This window comes from Oryctolagus cuniculus, chromosome 2 (assembly GCF_051225735.1).
Source record: "Oryctolagus cuniculus isolate XC-2025 breed Fujian yellow rabbit chromosome 2, ASM5122573v1, whole genome shotgun sequence".
In the NCBI taxonomy this organism is placed as follows: Eukaryota; Metazoa; Chordata; class Mammalia; order Lagomorpha; family Leporidae; genus Oryctolagus; species Oryctolagus cuniculus.
Window position 1 is genome coordinate 69530306 of NC_142868.1, and position 20252 is coordinate 69550557.

Here is a 20252-nt window from a genome sequence, read left to right on the forward strand (position 1 = left end):
CAAATTAGCTAACTAGTTGGCCAAAACCTCAGATTCTTCAGTTTTTGACAATATAAAAATATATACCTAATTCTGGTTTCTAATTTTAAAATCTAATCTACTCTAGTCAATTACAAATTGTAATCATATGTAAATGTGACTTTAAAATTATTTTGTGGGGAGAGGGCATTGTGGCATGGTGCGTTAAGTCACCGCTTGGGACATCTGTAACTCAGTGTCTATTTCAAGTCCTTGTACCTCTGCTTTTAATAGAGCTTCCTACTAATGCATCCTGGGAGGTGCAGAGATGGCTGCCTTTCAGGCAGAAGATGGCTCAAATGCTCGAACCCTTGCCAACCGGGTAAAGACCTTGATGTGGCTCCTGGTTCCTGGCTTCAGTATGCCCCAGCCATGGCTGTTGTGGCATTTGGACAGGGAACAAGCATATGGAAGAACCCTCTTACTGTCACTCTGCCTTTCAAATAGATGACAACAAATAAACTTAAAAATATTTTGTGTGGAAAAAAATACTTGGACAAAGTTTTTTGAAACATTGATTTTGGACGTTTATTTACATATCTTGGATGGAAGCAATTGATAGAGTTTACTTGGAATTCCTGGAAAAGAATAATTTTTTAAAAGGTGAGAATGCTAACATACTTAAGAAAAATAACTTAAAAACCCCTGCTCCCTGCCAAAGGTGCCTTACATATATATGTAATGTGAATTCTATGATTTTAATCTAAACAGCAAAATAGCTAAATAGTTCTACTATATAATGAATGGAATACAAATTTTATAAAACTAAATATCTTAGCCGGCGCCACGGCTCAACAGGCTAATCCTCTGCCTTGCGGCGCCAGCACACCGAGTTCTAGTCCCGGTCGGGGCGCCAGATTCTTTCCCGGTTGCCCCTCTTCCAGGCAAGCTCTCTGCTGTGGCCCGGGAAGGCAGTGGAGGATGGCCCAAGTGCTTGGGCCCTGCACCCCATGGGAGAGCAGAAGCACCTGGCTCCTGGCTTCGGATCAGCGCAGTGCGCCAGCCAAAGTGCGCTGGCCGCGGCGGCCATTGGAGGGTGAACCAGCGTCAAAGGAAGACCTTTCTCTCTGTCTCTCTCTCTCTCTCTCTCACTGTCCACTCTGCCTGTCAAAAAATAAAAAAAAAATTTAAAAAACCCTAAATATCTTACTTAATGTTTGCTTCTTCTGTATTCTGTCTGGTACCCAATAACACAAAAGAATCTTGAACATATTGCTACTGATCCACCACAACATACAAACCTTTCACATCAGGAGGTAAAGGCCTACTTCTAGGACTAGAAGTGTCTTCATAAGTATCATAGTTGTCAAAATGGAATTTCTCTCTTCTTGAGATGTAAGCTGATTTTGATGGGTCATTCTGCTTAGCACAGATTTTATCACTTAAACTTAAATACTCTCGCTGAAGATTCCGTTTCTCAAATTCCAAGGTGTCTCTTTCATTTTCTATGCTTCTTACATAGTTTTCTAAAAGTATTTTATCTTCAGTAAGCCTACTGATACTGTTTTCAAATTTCAGATTTTCTTGACTATGTTTCTTTAGTTCTTCTTTTAGAATCTGATTATCTGTCTTAATTTCCATTACCATTTTTGATAACATTTCACATTCCTTGCCAATTTCTGATAAGCTATTCTTATATATACTTGCTTCTGATTTTGCATTTTTAATTTCTTTCAGAAAATTCTCTTCTGCAGTAGATTGGTAGGCCTGAATATTCTCAATTTCTCTTTCCATCATTTTTCTAGCAGCAGTAGATTCTTGTAGTGCTGTTTCAAGATCTAGTTTTTCATTTTTCACTGTTTCTATTATTTGTAAAAGTGTCTCTTGTTCAGTTTTTGCCAATCTTTCTTTCTCTCTTAGCTGCATGATCTCTAGTTTATTTTCTTTCATTTCATTTTCAAGTGAGCTTTTTTCCTTTAGAAGCTGGAATGTTTTCTTCTCTAACATTTCTTTCTCCTCTTGTTTCAATAGAATATTTGTTTTCATTGCTTCCATTTCTATATTCATTCGATTATTTTCATTATTGATAATGGCCATATCATTTTGAGTTTTATGATCCTTACTTTTTAGTTGATCCAATGCGTCCATCATTTGTTGCTTCTCTATAGAAAGTTGACTATTTTTTTCCTCTAGAGTTTTATTTTGGCCTTGAAGAACATTATATCTACTAATTATTTTTTTAAATTCTTTAAGACATTCTTTGCCATCATCTTCTGCTTTAATTAACTTGGACTGAATGGTACTGTTTTCTTCAACTAAATTCTTAATTTGATTTTCATAAGTTTCAACTTTCTGTATCAGAGATTGCATGGTAATGACTAGAGGTTTAATTTTGGTCTTAAGGGTTAGATTTTCATTCTCCAGTTCGGTTACTTTTTTCTGTATCTGCATAGATTCTTTTAGGTAATTCTGTAAGTATTGAATTTTTGCAACACATTGGTCAGTAACGGAATTGATTTTGGATGTCTTCTCATTTTCAAATATTATTGATCCTTGTTGTACTACAAATGGTTGCCTCTGTTTGTCTTTCATTTCATGTTTCATTTGGTCAAGGAAAGACAGTGTATGTCTAGGAACTCTGGAATGGAATTTTAAATCTGTAATAGCAGTAATGGGAATTTCTTTATTGTTCTTCTCACTCTTCTTTCCTCTGTGTATTTCACTTTTAGATAATTTTTTGCATTTCCTACAAAAATTCAAGTGGAGTTTTGACACTGTTTCCCTGAATGGGAGTAATCTGTTGACTACTGCCTCTAATTCTGAAATTCTCTTTGATTTTATATCTTCATTTAAATTACCTTCCATGTTTTCTTCCTTAATAAAGTTAGTTCTTTCCTTGTGTATGGGGGACAGGTCATATTTACCACTACTTTGAATATTTGTATCAGTTTTTAAAATTTGAAGTTCATTTGTAAGTGCTAGTTCCCTATCATGTGACTTTTGAAGCTCTTCCTTCATTTGTTTGATAGAGTGGCAAATATCATCTAAATTTGCACAAAATCCATGGTTGAGAAAAGGCACAGTAATTGTGGATTTATCCAGAATTCCTGGGTCAGCTTGAGATGTCACATGTTGAGGCACAGAAGGTAGAAAGCTATAAAAGTTGTTATGATTTTTCAACATGTCAGAATTTTCTGAAGGATTCATAATTATGTTTGAAGCTGAATTATCTTTTGAAGTTCTCAGAGTTAATATATCCTTGGGATGTATCTGGGTTGGAACATTTATACATTGAGAGAGACTGTTAACACTGTCGCTGCTGAATTTTTCTTCCTTTGAATGAAGAGTTCTGAAATCCTCAAAATGATGGATTTTCTCCACAGAAGTGACTTCTTGCTTCTCTTTAGGCTAGTAAAAATGAAAAGCCCAGTTTAAGTGTACTATCATTTTTTTTTAATTTTATTTTTTATTTATTTTTTATTTTTTTTGACAGGTAGAGTGGACAGTGAGAGAAAGAGACAGTGAGAAAGGTCTTTCTTTTGCCGTTGGTTCTCCCTCCAATGGCTGCCGCGGCCGGCGCGCTGTGGCCGGCACACCGAGCTGATCCGATGGCAGGAGCCAGGTACTTATCCTGGTCTCCCATGGGGTGCAGGGCCCAAGCACTTGGGCCATCCTCCACTGCACTCCCTGGCCACAGCAGAGAGCTGGCCTGGAAGAGGGGCAACCGGGACAGAATCCGGCACCCCAACCGGGACTAGAACCCGGTGTGCCGGCGCCGCAAGGCAGAGGATTAGCCTAGTGAGCCGCGGTGCTGGCCTAAGTGTACTATCATTTGCCAAATGAACAAGAAAGTAAGATCATATTTAGTAGAGGATTTATTTAGACAATCCAAACAAGAATGTTATTCATTTCTATAGGAAAGAAGCCTAACAAATAAGATTCATTTTCTCTAACAGTTGTTTTGTGATGGGTAATTCTGGTCTTCACAATTTGCTTCAAATCTGATTGACTTCCTTACAGGGTGAAATACATGGGCCAACACCTCAATTTAAGAAACAGCAATTTAGCATCCTTTGACAGATGGGGAAGAAAGGAATGACAGATCAGATGGGAGTTTAAAGAAACTGAGTGTTTCTACTCTGGTCTAGTATTTGTCAATCTGAGTTTGCATTCCTAGTTTCAGATTTTAAGGTTGTGATTATCCTGGACACATGAATTCTAATTAGTGTGGAACCCCTGAGGGTATCACTGGTTTGGAGCTTTTATGAGGAATTCACTCAGGGTATAGGCCACTCCTAAGTGGACAGGTAGGTTGTGAAAACTCCCTTGCAGGGCAGGCCTTTGGCACAGTGGTTAAGAGCCCTTTTGGGATGTCCACATCCCATATCAGCATGCCTGTTTTCAAATCCTGTCTCCACTTCTGATTCCGCTTCTTGCTAATGCACATGCTGGGAGGAAGCAAGGATGACCTAAGGAATTGGGTTTTTGCCACCCAGGTGGGTTACCTGGATGGAGCTTCAAGCTCCTGCTTTTGGCCTGGACCAGGCCTTGCTGTTGCAGGCAATTGGAGAGTGAGCCAGCAGATGGGAAATCTCTCCCTCTGTATCTCTCTCTCTCTCTCTCTCTCTCTCTCTCTCTCTTTACAGATAGAGTTAGACAGTGAGAGAGAGAGAGAGAGGGAGAGAGAAAGGTCTTCCTTCCTTTGGTTCACCCCCCAAATGGCTGCCATGGCTGGCGCTCTACCGATCTGAAGCCAGGAGCCAGGTGCTTCTTCCTGGTCTCCCATGCGGATGCAGGGGCCCAAGGGCCATTCTCCACCACCCTCCCAGGCCACAGCAGAGAGCTGGACTGGAAGAGGAGCAACCGGGACTAGAACCCAACACCCACATGGGATGCCAGCGCCACAGGTGGAGGATTAACCAAGTGAGCCACAGCGCGGCCCCTCCCTCTTTATCTTTGCCCTTGTCTCTCTTCTCCCTCTTTGCCTTTCAAATAAATAATAAATAAAAATAAAAATTTTATTTTTTATTTTATTTATTATTTTTAAAATAATAATTATTTTTAATAATAAATAAAAATAAAAATAATAAATTTAAATAAAAATTTAAAAACTAGCTGTACTGAGTTTGAATTTACTTGGGGATCTCTGGGTGTTTGTACTAGATGTCCTGCATGGATTCCCTTAAGAGGAATGGCAAAATTAGAGAAATGTGGGGATAAACGCACATCTTTCAAGGTTTTCAGGACAGGAATTTCCTTATTTTCACCTCTGTCAGCCCATTCTTCCTGTGAAGGAGAGAAAGTAAATGCTGATGATAAACTGGTTATAGTAACATTTTTGAAGTTAGAAATGTGTGGAGAATAACATACCAAATCCTTTTCATTGTGTGTGCTGAATGCTAGATTTTTTTCTGAGCCAAACTGTGGGTTTTCTACTTCAATAATACTTTTGTTCAATATTTCGCTGATTTCAGATTGTACCTTTAAAAGATGAATTGAAATTGTTAGAATTTGATTTTAGAATTATAAACTCACTAATGTTCAGAAATAATATATAATTTTAAAGATACCTTTAGATTTACCTTTAAATTTAATTATTTCCCAGCATATAGAATATGTATTACAAAAATCACTATCTCTAAAGGGATCTTTAAGAAAGTTATGCCTTTATTCTACAATTATAATAACAGAAAGACTTAAACAACATTTATGAGCTATATTCAAATCATTTGAGACATCTGATTTTGCATTGTTGACTAAGTCAGAGATCTTTGATTTCTATCCTCAGAACAGTATCAATTCTATGAGCACCCTCAGGAAGTATGTGTCTTCTATACCACTTTTCTGAAGTAACTTTTAGGGCAAGAATACTGGGACAGTGATTATGTGTTGTTGTGGACACCCCTTATCTATACCGTATCCTTCTAGTTATACTACTACTTATTTCTTCTGGGTAAAGTCCCTGTGGTTTTGATGATACTGATTCCAGCTGTAGTCCAAGGATGGGCATGTGACTCAGCTCTAACTCATCGGCAGCTGCCTGCCTCTGGTTGGTGACAGTTCCAAGCACTGCTTATCATGTGATCTCAGGCAATCCCAATCAGGCCAAGAACCTTAATATAAACTAGTAAGAGCAAAGCATGGTCTGCTCTGATTCTGACTTGAATCTGGAGGGATAAAGGCCTGTGGGTTCTAGCAGCCTTTTTGCCACCATATGAAGTCTGGAAAGCAGAGCCAAGACAGGACATGAGACTTGTTCCTGACAGGAATCCTGGTGGCATGGATTAAGCCATCCTGAAGTGAGCTCTTTCTAAAAGATCCACATGAGCTACTGAAGTGCATTTCTTCCCTAGGACAGTTTGACTTAGATTTTGTATGACTTATAATGAGTCTCTATTTGTAGACCATACATAGGTAGCACTTTAAGTGTGCATTTAAAAAGATCAGTGAGCGATATTTCTTTTTGGCTTATATCCAAAACATGTATAACCCAGAAAACAAATTTTGAACCTAGAATATGTTCTGACCTCTGTTATATTAAATTGCATTTTAATGCATCAATTTTATAATGGTTATTAGTTTTGATGATGGGATGGTACCTCCTTAAAAATTGAGTATTCCCTAAATATAAATCAGAAGGGGCTGGCATTGTGGCACAGTGGGTTAAGCTGCCTTCTGAGACACCGTAACCCTAACCCTAACCCTAACCCTAACCCTAACCCTAACCCTAACCCTAACCCTATTCCATATGAGTCCCAGTATCTGGCTATTCCACTTCTGATCCAGCTTCCTGCTAATGTGCCTGGAAAATAGTGGAAGATTGCACAAGTTCTTGGGCCCCTGCCACACATGTAGGAGACCCAGATGGAGTTCCTGGCTCTTGCTTTCAGCCTGGCCCAGCCATGGCCATTGCATTCATCTGGGGAGTGAACCAATAGTTGGAAGATCTCTACCTCTCTGTAACCCTGCCTTTCAAATAAATAAATAAATAAATATTTTTTAAAAAATTAGAAGAAGCATACCATGCTGACATTCTGCAAAGTCTGCATTCGCAGAGCCTGAAATGACTCCAACTGATGCTGAAGGACCTAGGGCAAACCAAGTATGAAATCGAACATTTTTAGGTAGATGAACGTGTTCTTGAATTTAAGACACACAGAGAGACACACAGAGAGAGAGAGAGAGAGAGAGACAGACAGACAGACAGAGAGTTAGTTTACATCTCCCAAAGTTGCTTCTTACCAAAAAGGATCCCAAGAGGGCCAGGCGACTTACATTCTGTCATTTTGCAAGCCCTCCAATGCACTTTCAGAAGATGTTTGTGAGGATAAAGTGGGAGAACTCAGATATATTTAGGATGTATTTATTCTGAAAAAGATCAGCCTTTAGAAAGGAATTTGGAGCAAATATATTTAAAAAAAATACCTACTTTCAATGCTGATTGTGGTTGGATTTGATTTTCTGACTCTGATAAGCAGCCATATTCTAAAAAGCAAAATTGAAAAACCATGTGATTTCATTCTTAAATTTTATATCTTGACAGCTGTAATAGAAAGCAGCGTCTATTAGACAGATATTGGGAACATCTGATATACACTCCTTGCTAGTCACAAAACTTATTATTCTTCCTTGAGTTAGAATACCTACTTGAGGATTATAATAGTGTTTACTTGTAAAATGAACCACTAAGCTAACAATACCAAATTTGGAACTCTCCTAAATTCAAATATCTTTTTTTGTTTGCTTCTTGTATATAGGCTACATCTTCTTTTCCTTAAGAAAAGGTAACAGTCATTGATATGCTTTCTGATGTGTTTGATAAGAGTGATAAAATTAAGCTTAAAAAATAAAAAAAGAAAAGTTAACAGTCCTCATGTTATGGGAGACCCTTCACAAGGTATCATATAGGCCTCAGTTTTTAGGAACTTGCCTGTGATGTTTGTGTCCTTGTCATGGCAAACAAGTTGGATTGGCCAGCGCCGCAGCTCACTAGGCTAATCCTCCACCTGCGGCGCCGGCACCCAGGGTTCTAGTCCTGGTTGGGGCGCTGGTTCTGTCCCAGTTGCTCTTCTTCCAGGCCAGCTCTCTGCTGTGGCCCAGGAAGACAGTGGAGGATGGCCCAGGTTCTTGGGCCCTGCACCCGCATGGGAGACCAGGAGGAAGCACTTGGCTCCTGGCTTCGGATCGGTGCAGTGCGCTGGCCACAGCGTGCCGGCTGTAGTGGCCACTTGGGGGGGTGAACCAACGGAAAAAAAAAAGGAAGACCTTTCTGTCTGTCTCTCTCTTTCACTAACTCTGCCTGTCCAAAAAACCAACCAAACAAACAAAACAAAAAACAAAAAACAAACAAACAAAAAACAATAAAAACAAAAACCAAGTTGGATTAATAGAGCATGACTTTTACCTTGCTCTTAAAAAGTCCATACGTTCCTGCTGTTGGGAAAGGCAGCCACATGTGCACAGCCCTTCAGCCCTGGCTTGGCCACATGAGAATGGGATGCAGGCCATGGACACTTTCTTCCTGACAGAGAGATGATTGCAGCCTGCCCTGAACTTAAGAATTACCTCGTGTGCCCCTTTGTTTTGCGCAGCATGTGCATCGTATGATGCCTAGGCAACCCCTACTATCTGTCTCCTGAAGACAGAGGACAGAGTTATTCTGCTTCAGCACCTGGGTGTGTTGGCTGGCACACTGCCCTGCGTTGGCTTCCAGGAGGGACCTGTTGGCCCTGAGGGACTGATGACCACTGCTGAGGCAGACCTTGATGTGTCTTTTTGCCTTGTGGCTAGAGCGGTGCTCTATCCAGTGTTTAACTATATGATGTCTTCCTTGGTGACTCTGAAACCAAGACTCGGTGAGTGGAAGTGCTTGGAGCTCTCTCCAGGATGGACAGCAGATGGCACAGGCTCACTACCGTTCCAGGAGATAGATTACAGATCTGCCACAGGGGAGACACTTTACAGTGTTGGTGAATTTCCTGACGTACATCCCTCTGTGTCCAAATGTTAGACTACCTGCTTTCTCTGTACATTTTATATTAGAGGATTTCATAAACTGTCCGAATCTGAATGAAATGAGAGATGGGATTGGATGTTCCCTCAGGCTGACAATTTCTGCCCCCACAGGAGGTTTTAAGAGAGGTCCACAAATCCTCTCCTGTGGCTTGGAAGCCTGCCAGCACTGCTTCAGCGTCAGCTGGGAATCCCACCTTTGGTGAGAGGGCTGGGAGGGAAACTGAGTCCCTGAGACTCTGTGGGGAAGGAGCTGAGCAGAGGAAATTGCCAAGTCCTGAAGCAGAACATGTTGTGTGTGTTTAAGAACAGAAAGCAGGTCAGCATGGCTGCAGCTTAAGGACCCACGGGGGCACAGGCTGAGAAGATGCTGGAGCAGGAGACGGGGCTAGATTGTGAAGGGCCTCGCAGGCCAAGCAGAGGGGTTTGGCTTTTAAGTGAAACTTTCGGGGGTTTCAATGGTGGGAATGATTCAAGTCTGATTGGAAAAGTTCACAGATTACATGATAATTGATTGTAAGGGGGGGAGATTACCAGGTTATTGCAATAATCCAAGTGAGATGAAGATATTTTGGAGTAGAACAATAATCAAGGAGATGGAGAAAAGTAGGTGAATTTGGGATTTGTTTTGGAGATAAAGCCAACTGTACTGTTAGACGTTAGATGGGCCTGGATGAGAGGAATGCAGGATGACTCTGGTTTTTGATGAGAGCAGATGGATGAATGATATCACTTACTGAAATTGAAAATGGGATAGAAACATAGGAGAAAAGCCGCTTTTAGATGTTAAGCTTGTCTGTTAGATCTCCAAGGACTGATATCAAAAGCCAGATGGATATACCAGTCTGTGGTCCCCAGGAGTGACAAGGAGTTCTTCATTGGGCATTGTGGATGTCACTGCTGGCCTAGAGATGGGCAGTGCTTGTGAAGTGACATCACAGAAACCCCAGTGGCGTGGCTCAAGGGGAGAGTGGAATGTGAAGACTCGGCATTGAGGATGGTCCACTCCTTCTAGTTTTACTGTGGAAGGGACAGGATACACACAGGGATATGGTGCATTTTGGAACAGATGCGAAAATCAAGATTTCTTTTTTTTTTTTTTTTTAACCATGGAAGAGTAACAAGCGTGTCACTGCTGGAATAATACAGCGAGATAAAAGAACCATAAAGGGAGAGAAAGGTTAATTCTGGAGACTGAGGGAGGCTGACTGCAGGAGCTGAGTGCTGGGGAATTCCAGGGCGACAGAATCTGGGGGAGCCGACCGTTGTTTAGGGATATGCAAATGCAAGGATGATGGAGTTTCGTTCTGAGTGCTTCTGTGTTTTTCACAGTGCATGAGATCATGGCAGGAGTCGGGAGGTGGTGAAGAAGAGGCACTGGAGATGCGAGAGGACCAAGAGGAGTGGAGTAACTTGGAGAGCACTGGAAAAGACATTTGCTAGAAGCTCTCGGTGCTTATTTCAGAGTTGGGATGACTCAGAAGTCAGCCTTTTTCTCCAGCAATACCCACATGATTCAGTGCAGGCAGAGAACAGGCCTGGAGCTGGGTTCATCTATTTTTAAAAGCTATTAAAATAACTTGTTTTCCTGATGAGTTTCAGAAGCATTGGCTGCTACTTTCCCCCAAAGGATTGGTAATTTTTAAATCCAGCAATATTTAAAGAGCCACATGGAACTATGTGGAGGGAAATTATCAAAGAATTGCAGGAGACCTAGCACAATCACTCTCAGCTACACGTTCGACACTGGGAGGCACACAGACCCAGTGGAGGAGACAGTCCCAACCCTCAACAAGCTTACAGTCTATCAGGAATGTAAAAAAGAGCATTCCTATTACAGTCCACTGAAATTCTCCAGCTGTTTCATAGTTAAGTATTAAAAGCAGAAAAACAAGACAATTATCAACAGGATGACTTGTGAGATAATTAAAGATAAGGGGAGTTTATTCTGAAGCCTGCTTAAAGTTATGTCATAGTCAACGTATCTGGAAAGTATTAAGGGCATACCCAGAGCTAATGGAACCAGAACAAATTTAAAAATGCAACATGGGATGATTCTGTATAGGATGTCCCTCTGAAGATTGGCTCAAATACTGAGATCACTACAAAAATTCAAGTTCATTTCTAGAAATTACTGATTCACAAAACCTTGTGCCCAAGGCGCTGTCATGGTCAGCAGAAGTGTGAGCCGTGGGGTCAGGCTGCCTGGGTTTGAACCCTGGCTTTCACACACCTCTCTTTGAGGGCTAACTCTGGTCAAATGTCTAGTTTGTAGGTAGAGCTCTTCGGCATGGTACATGGTATACACTAAATGCTTGGGAAACATTTACTTGAATCATTATCGCAGAGGCAATTTGATGATGGCTTGGTTAATGGGAAGGAAGGCTGCTCAGGACTCCCCAGTGCTTCCAGGGTTGCTCAGAATATGACCCCATGCCCTTACATGGAACTGCAAAGCCCCCTGCCCAGTCTCCCCTTACCCAGTCTGCTGCATTCACAACAGCTCTTCCTGAAACAGGACAGCTCCCACACCCCAGGGCTGTGCGTTTGTGTTGGAAATGTGCACTGATTTCTCCTTTACCTCATTCTTGGTGCAGATGTGACCTGCTGAGTGAGCGCTTCTCCTACCACCCTGCTGAAAATTGCACACTCCCTCCCTGACTCTGACAGCCATCTGCTACTCTCCCCCTCTCTGCCTTACTTTTCTCCATAGGATTTGCTCCCAGCTCACACACAGCATCCTTTGTCTGTCCCTACAGCAAGAACGTTAGCTTCACGTGGACAGGGATTGTGGAATGCCAGCACCTAAAACAGCACTTGATACATAGCCAGTGCTAAAAAATATGTGTACAATAGATGTTCACATGTGTGATGGATGTATGCATGAAAGCTTGGGTAGATCAGGGGTGCTACGTAAAACATGCTGGTCACCCTGAAGTTCAAAAGTATCCCGCACAAAAAAAAAAAAAAACCCTTTCCAATCAATCAAGGCTTAATGGGGGTTAATTAATTACTGTTCTAAACTCAAAGACCTTAGGAATATTATACAACTCTTGTAACAGCATTATTTATGCTAATCAGGATGATATCCTGTTGGTCAGTATTCTAGGAATGGAGATGTAATGAGATGCAGAGCTGAGGACAGGAAGAGGGGAGGGCTCAAAGTCAGGCTTCCTCATTGGGCTGGGAGTCGCAGGCAGGCAATTCCTGCTGTCTTAGGAAAATGATAGCTAGCATCTATTGAGTTCCCCTTCTGTGCTCCATCCTACACACTTGCAATCACCATGGCTAACAAGACTGTAACTCTTTGGCTGGTGCCGTGGCTCAATAGACTAATCCTCCGCCTGCTGCGCTGGCACCCCGGGTTCTAGTCCCGGTTGCTCCTCTTCCAGTTCAGCTCTCTGCTATGGTCCGGGAGTGCAGTGGAGGATGGCCCAAGTGCTTGTGCCCTGCACCCACATGGGAGACCAGGGGAAGCACCTGGCTCCTGGCTTCAGATCAGCGGCCATTGGGGGGTGAACCAACGCAAAAAGGAAGATCTTTCTGTCTCTCTCTCTCACTGTGCACTCTGCCTGTCAAAAATAAATAAATAGACTATAACTCTTAAACAGTGTATATTATCTTTACGTGCTGGCTTCTTTCTCCAGAGCCCTATATCTCATTCATATTGGAAAACACATGTTCTTGGCCGGCGCCGCGGCTCACTAGGCTAATCCTCCGCCTAGCGGCGCCGGCACACCGGGTTCTAGTCCCGGTCGGGGCGCCGGATTCTGTCCCGGTTGCCCCTCTTCCAGGCCAGCCCTCTGCTGTGGCCAGGGAGTGCAGTGGAGGATGGCCCGGGTGCTTGGGCCCTGCACCCCATGGGAGACCAGGAAAAGCACCTGGCTCCTGGCTCCTGCCATCGGATCAGCGCGGTGCGCCGGCCGCAGCGCGCCGGCCGCGGCGGCCATTGGAGGGTGAACCAGCGTCAAAGGAAGACCTTTCTCTCTGTCTCTCTCTCTCACTGTCCACTCTGCCTGTCAAAAAAAAAAAAAAAAGGAAAACACATGTTCTTGTGAATTAAGGTACCTCCATTTCTTCTGACAATAAATACCCTCTTAGAGGCAAATACCGGGCAAACTTCAGATCCAAGTAGGCTATGGAGACCCTTTCCCCCTCCCGGTTGCACAGGGAAGCCGGCGTGTCCTCACGGGTGGTGGCAGGCAGGGAGCAGAGAGGGGACCGGTCAGGGCACAGTCCTGCTGCCCCAGGAGACGGTGCCCACCCAGGTGGTGATGGGATGTGTTCCATCCTCCACAGGCATTTGTGAAGATGCAGAACTCGTGTCCTGAGGCTGGCCTCGTCAGGTTGCGGGCTCCTCTCAGCACATCTGTGTCGGGAGGGTCTGGCCGCCCCACGTGGCGTACAGGTGACCGTGTCGGGGCGTCTAACTCGGCCCATCAGTTTGGCTCTGGCCCCTGCCTCCTTCCCTGGCCTGCCATGCTGACAGCAGGGCCCTCCGGGGTGTGCAGTCTCGCCCGGCTTCTCTGGAGGAAGTGAGACTGGAGTCTCAGGATTCTCAGCTGGGCACCGACACGCATCTCACGCGCGGTTCCTGTGGGGCCTGAAATCTGAAGCTAAGTGGTTACCGCAAACATCCTCCTCCCCACACGACATCCTGTAGCCCATAAACATTTACCACGAATGCGAAGTTCGGGTATTTTTTGAGGTAAAGTATGTATCTTTTTAGCGTTCAAGAAAACCAACAAGTCTTGGCGCTCAGAGAAGCTGTGTGGCGGTGCTGTCCAGTGGCGAAGGTCCGCAGCCCGGACCTGCCCGCTCTGTTCCCCGCTGCCCCTGTGACTCGGGGACTCAGCCAACCCCTCTGCGCCTGGTTCCGCACTTGTAAAAAGGGACGACGATAGCGCCCCCTTAGATAGCTTAGAGCAGTGTCCGCACAAGCCCTGCGGGCCGGGCAGCGTCGCCTGCGCAGTGACCCGCAGTCCGCCGGCACCGCGGGGCCGCCCCACCGCTGCCCCCGAGGCCTCGCCCGGGAGGTTTTACCTGCGTCGCTGCCGCCACCTTCCTTTCCTCCCTCGGAGGACTTGAGGATCTTAGCCGCTGACAGGAGAACGGAGTCGACGTCGTCCCCTTCCTCAGGATGCCTTTCTGTAAGGGAAGCGCCCTGCGCTCTGGGTCCCGCCTGGCGGGGAGGCGCGGCTGGCGGCCGCTGGCCGCTGGAGGGCGCGCTCGGGCCACGCAGCGGCGGAGAGGCGGCCGCCGCGCCAGAGCGGCGCGCCCGCAGCGGCTGGCCGGGGTGCGCTCCAGGTGGACCCGGGAATCCCGGGCGTTTGGGGCTGACGGGCCTCGGGCCACGCACTTTTATTCTCCCTCCCCTTCCGACTTTCCGCGGCTCCCCCCTCGGAAACAGCCCCAGCCCGGCTCTCACCGGGGCTCATGTCTGCTGTTCAAGGCCTCTCTCCCAACTGCCTCTCCCACGCATCCGGCTCCGCCGCTTCGCGCCCGGGCAGCCCGTTGCCTGGTAACGGGGCCGCTGGGCGCCGCCCACCGGCCGCGAGCGCAGCGGAGGCTGGCGCAGGTGAGGCGGGCGCGGGCGCAGGTGAGGGCGGGCGCAGGTGAGGAGGGCGCGGGCGCAGGTGAGGCGGGCGCGGACGCAGGTGAGGACGGGCACAGGTGAGGAGGGCGCGGGCACAGGTGAGGAGGGCGCGGGCACAGGTGAGGACGGGCACAGGTGAGGAGGGCGCGGGCACAGGTGAGGAGGGCGCGGGCGCAGGTGAGGAGGGCGCCGGGCGCAGGTGAGGGCGGGCACAGGTAAAGAGGGCGCGGGCGCAGGTGAAGCGGGCGCAGGTGAGGGCGGGCGCAGGTGAAGCGGGCGCAGGTGAGGGCGGTCACAGGTGAGGAGGGCGCGGGCACAGGTGAGGCGGGCGCGGGCACAGGTGAGGGCGGTCACAGGTGAGGAGGGCGCGGGCACAGGTGAGGAGGGCGCGGGCACAGGTGAGGCGGGCGCGGGCGCAGGTGAGGGCGGGCGCAGGTGAGGAGGGCGCGGGCGCAGGTGAGGGCGGGCACAGGTGAGGCGGGCGCGGGCGCAGGTGAGGGCTGGCGCAGGTGAGGAGGGCGCGGGCGCAGGTGAGGGCGGGCACAGGTGAGGAGGGCGCGGGCACAGGTGAGGCGGGCGCGGGCGCAGGTGAGGGCGGGCACAGATGAGGAGGGCGCGGGCACAGGTGAGGCGGGCGCGGGCGCGGGCACAGGTGAGGGCGGTCACAGGTGAGGAGGGCGCGGGCACAGGTGAGGAGGGCGCGGGCACAGGTGAGGCGGGCGCGGGCGCAGGTGAGGGCGGGCGCAGGTGAGGAGGGCGCGGGCACAGGTGAGGAGGGCGCGGGCGCAGGTGAGGAGGGCGCGGGCACAGGTGAGGGCGGGCGCAGGTGAGGAGGGCGCGGGCGCAGGTGAGGGCGGGCGCAGGTGAGGAGGGCGCGGGCACAGGTGAGGCGGGCGCGCGCGCAGGTGAGGGCGGGTACAGGTGAGGCGGGCGCCGGGCGCAGGTGAGGGCGGGCACAGGTGAGGAGGGCGCGGGCGCAGGTGAGGGCCGGCACAGGTGAGGCGGGCGCGGGCGCAGGTGAGGCAGGCGCAGGTGAGGCGGGCGCTGGGCGCAGGTGAGGGCGGGTACAGGTGAGGCGGGCGCGGGCGCGGGCGCAGGTGAGGGCCGGCACAGGTGAGGAGGGCGCGGGCGCAGCTGAGGCGGGCGCGGGCTGCAGGTGCCCTGGCTCCTGGTCGTCCGCTGGGCCCGACGCTCTTCCCAGGGGCAGCCGAGTGCTGGCAGGGACCCCTCGCCCCCTTCTCTCGCGCCCACCCGGTTGCCTACCTTGGCCTTGGGGATTCTCCGTCGTCCCATTAGCACAACCGCTATGGGAGCGCAGCTGTGTTGGAGACGCGGCGGCGCTGGGCACGGGCACACTCTGAGGAGTGGCCGCCCCAAGGTTTGCTTTGGTTCAGTTTCCTTCCTCTTGTTTCATTCCAGGATTGGCCCGAGGCTGAAATGATGAAAAGACTTTTGTTTGCCCTAGTTAAAAGAAGTTTAATTAAAAGACAAAAGCCTCTACCACATTAGGTTAAAAAGTCACTATTTCTTAACAATTTAGTTTTCATACAAATGGATTTTTTCTAACAAATAATTTATGCTATTAATATATAATATTATTATAATATTCTATAATTTGTTATGTAATTGTAACTTATGATGGCATATCAATATTGGATAGTACGTAGAAATTACTTGTGGGTCTAAATTGAAGGTGTCAGTTACACCATTTAGCATAAAATATAAAAATCAGATGGTGAGTACTATAATATCAAACTCAAATTTAGCCAGTGTCCTAGTCTCTAAAGAGTTTCATTGTAAGTGCCTCCCAATCAGCTCACCAGTCAGAAAAGCAGGCCTTGTGCTAGAAGAAGTTTTATGCTAGATATTAGATCAATAAGACCTTTTGGTTATCAAGATCATTTTCCTTTTGTAAACTTAATTACACATATTCCTAGTTAGGAAAGAAAAAAAAGCAATTGACTTGTCAGAAAGTTACTGTAATTAATATATAAAACCCTATCTATGAAGTTAATAAAACTATAATAAATTAAGAAAGCTGATTTAAAAATGAAGAGTTCTACAATATAAATGACATCCCCTTTAGAAAGGCCTTAGGGCATAATTGCATGGGTGACCCTGTTATTTAAGGAGAGAATCTGGAAATAGTAGCAAGAGAATGAACATGTTGCTTACACAGTGCAGTGGAGGGTGGACCCAGCTCTACTGGGCACTCACTGCAGGTATGAAATGTGTGTGCAGAGGGAAAAGCCTTGTTTGGTTATGCCTACTCACTTAAAACCATCGTCCCCCATCCCAACCTACACTTGGAAACTACCTCCGTTCTGAACCTTCTGGTTGAGGTTGAGGATGACCTGAGACCTGACCTCTCAGAGCAGGATGTACTTACCTGCACAACACTGGACCAGTTGTGGTAAGGCTGAGGAAAACTCCAGGCAGAGGGCGCTGCTCCGATGGGTGCCGTAGTTACATAGAAGGCGAATGGTGAAGGGCAGCTCTCCACACCAGAGTTTAGGGTGAGCTTCCAAACACTGTTGACATTTTTCCTCCAATCGGAAAAGATTTAACTATTCTAGGTCAGATATGATTTGGAAAGGTATATTTTGAAGAGCTTTCAGGAGACTGTTATTTGTATTATGTATCAGCTTTGTTGAAGTTGCTAAACTTCTAAAAACCTGAACAATTTTACAGGTTTCTCATAAATGCATGTTTAGGTGGCCTATAAAATTTAAAGTCCTTCCAGAATCTTGTTTGTTAAGTCTTTTTTTGAGAAATTTAAAAATAATGAAACATACAATGATGTAACTAACTTCTGGCTTCCATCTCACAGAATTAACAGTGATCACTCTATTGCCATATTTGGTTTTTTATTCAGAAAAATAAAACATGTAGAGTTGGACGCTCTCCACTATCTCTTATCCTATTCCTAATTCCTCATGTTCTTCCCGTAAGAAAACATCACCACAAATTTGGGATGCTGTCTTCCAGTTGTTTTTTTTTTTTTTTTAATGTGCACAGGATTAACATAGGTCATTGTTCTCTGTTTTAAAACTTTTTATAAGTTATAGCATAGTTTATAGTTTATTCCACAGCTTTCTCTTTTTACTCACCACTTGTATTTAGATCTTTACTTCAGTATTAAAATGGGCTTGAGCTAGCTCTCAGTTCTTCACCAACTTACAGTAAAGTTCAAGGATGCTATGATCTCTGTTTTTTTTTTTTTTTAAGATTTATTTATTTATTCGAAAGGCAGAATTACAGATAGACAGAGGCATCTGCTGGTTCATTCCCCAGATGGCTGCAATGGCCGGAGCTGTGCCAATCTGAAGCCAGGAGCCAGGAGCTACTTTGGGGTCTCCTACACAGGTGCAGGGGCCCAAGGACTTGGGGCATCGTCTACTGCTTTCCCAGGCCATTTGCAGGGACCTGGATGGGAAGTGGAGCAACCAAGACTCGAACCTGTGCCCATATGGGATCTTGACACTGAAGGTGGAAGCTTTACCTGCTACTCCACAGCGCCAGCACCCTGCTCCCCCGAGTTCTTTTTCTCCTCAGTTGTTAAAGGTTGAGTTGTTTGTATGACGTCCCCTCTGTCTTTACAAGAAGCATAAGAACATAAGCATCAATAAAGCCACCAAACTTCAGAAATTGACACTGATGCATTACTACCTTCTAGTCCTTTGATCCCATTCAGATTTCACTTGTTCTACCTGTGTTGTCCTTTATAGAAAGTGGAGCCAATCCAAGATTTTGCATAGCATTTCGTTGTCATAACATGTCTCTAATAGGTTTCAGTCAGAGCAGTTTGTTTACCAGTCTTCCTTGGACTTCTGTTATTTTGACACTGTTAAAGATTCTAGGCCAGCTATTTTAGAAATGCTCCTTCTTGTGGCTTTGTGGATGTTTTGTAGTGATTAAATTCAGATAGTACATATTTGTTCAAAAAGTGACATTTGGTCCTTCTCATTGTTTCCTATCAGGTGGCACATGATTTTCTTTTTAAATTTTATTTAAGTTATACAAGTTTCATGAATTTCATATATGCATATTTAGGAACATAGTGATACTGCCCAGCCCACGCTCCCTCCTGCCCATGCTCCAGCACTTCTTCCTCCTCCCTTTCCCATTCCCACTCTTAATTTTTACAAAGACTTACTTTCAGTTTACTTAATGGTTGTAAAGTTAACCCTATAATAAGTAAAAGATTTCAACAAATAGTATAAAGGAAAAAACATTGTTCCAAAACAGAAGAGACAAGGACTGTGAACAATCATCAAATCTCAAAATGTCCATTTCATTCCAATATATTACATTTTAGGTACTCTATTATTTACCTCAGATCAGGGAAAACATATGTATCTGTCTTTTTGGGACTGGATTATTATTATTATTATTATTTTTGACAGGCAGAGTTAGACAGTGAGAGAGAGAGACAGAGAGAAAGGTCTTCCTTCCATTGGTTCACCCACCAAATGGCTGCTACGGCCAGCACACTGCGCTGGTCTGAAGCCAGGAGCCAGGCCCTTTCCTCTTGGTCTCCCATGCGGGTGCAGGGCCCAAGCACTTGGGCCATCCTCCACTGCCTTCCCGGGCCACAGCAGAGAGCTGGACTGGAAGAGGAGCAACCGGGACAGAACCAGCGCCCCAACCAGGACTAGAACCCGGGTGCCGGCGCCGCAGGCGGAGGATTAGCCAAGTGAGTTGTGGTGGCAGCCCTGGGACTGGATTATTACACTAAGTATAATGGTTTCCAGTTGCATCCATTTTGTTACAAAAACATAATTTCTTTTTTGTTTTATAGCTGAGTAGTACTCCATTTTGTGTGTGTGTGTGTGTGTATCATAATTTCTTTATCCAGTCAGTAGTTGATGGACATCTGGGTTAATTCCATATCGTAGCTATTGTGAAATTGTGTTGCAGTGTACATGGCGGTATAGACAACTCTTTCAGGTGCTGATTTCTTTTCATTTGGGTAACATCTCAAGAGCAGGATGGCTGGATCATGTGGTAGGTCTATCTATATTCTGGTTTCTGAGGTATCTCCATACTGTCTTCCACAGTGTACTAGTTCACATTAGATTTCTGTTCCATTCTGTTGGTCTATACTTCTGTTTCTGTGCCAGTGCCAGGCTGTTTGAAATCTAATATTGTGATGCCTCTGGCTTTGTTTTGTTGTATAAGTTTGTTCTAGCTATTTGGGGTCTCTTGTATTTCCATATGAATTTTAGCATTCTTCTGAGAAGAATGTCATTGGTATTTTGATTGGGATCAAATTGAATCTGTAAATTGGTTTCAGTAGCATGGACATTTTGTTAATATTGATTCTTTTAAATCATGAACATGGAAGATTTTTCTATTTTTTAATGTCTTCACCTATTTCTTTCTTTAATGTTTTGTAATTCTCATTGTAGAGATCTTTGACATCCTTAGTTAAATTTATTCCAAGATATTTAATTTTTTTTGTAGCTATTGTGAATGGGATTGGTCTTATAAGCTCTTTCTGTCACGACATTGTTTGTGTATACAGAAGCTATTGATTTTTGTGTGTTGATTTTATATCCTGCCACTTTACCAAACTCTTTAATGAGTTCCAATAGTCTCTCAGTGGAGTCTTTTATACCCATGTATCTATATAGGATCATATCATGTGCAGATAGGGATAGTTTAACTTCCTCCTTCCCAATTT

At 45.5% G+C, this 20252-nt stretch overlaps 1 protein-coding gene and 1 long non-coding RNA gene across 3 annotated transcripts in view; one reads left to right on the top strand and one right to left on the bottom strand.

The window, feature by feature from the left end:
- Positions 1-520: 520 nt before the first annotated feature.
- CCDC110 (coiled-coil domain containing 110) lies at positions 521-14395 on the bottom strand (the record flags this gene model as incomplete). The annotated part of the gene is made up of 7 exons (XM_051833153.3): positions 521-596; positions 1260-3366; positions 5185-5244; positions 5329-5439; positions 6981-7046; positions 7388-7443; positions 14014-14395. Coding segments are annotated over 7 exons (2832 nt in total), but the record flags the coding sequence as incomplete, so codon positions are not given.
- Positions 14396-14422: 27 nt separating this feature from the next.
- Positions 14423-20252, top strand: part of LOC149127824 (uncharacterized) — a 28080-nt gene continuing 22250 nt past the window's right edge. Inside the window, exon 1 of one of the 2 annotated variants that reach the window (XR_016229069.1) lies at positions 14423-14548. This is a non-coding gene — a long non-coding RNA (uncharacterized LOC149127824). Of the gene's footprint in view, positions 14549-19124; positions 19263-20252 lie in introns of those variants that run through there. The other variant, XR_016229070.1, reaches the window with a different exon arrangement.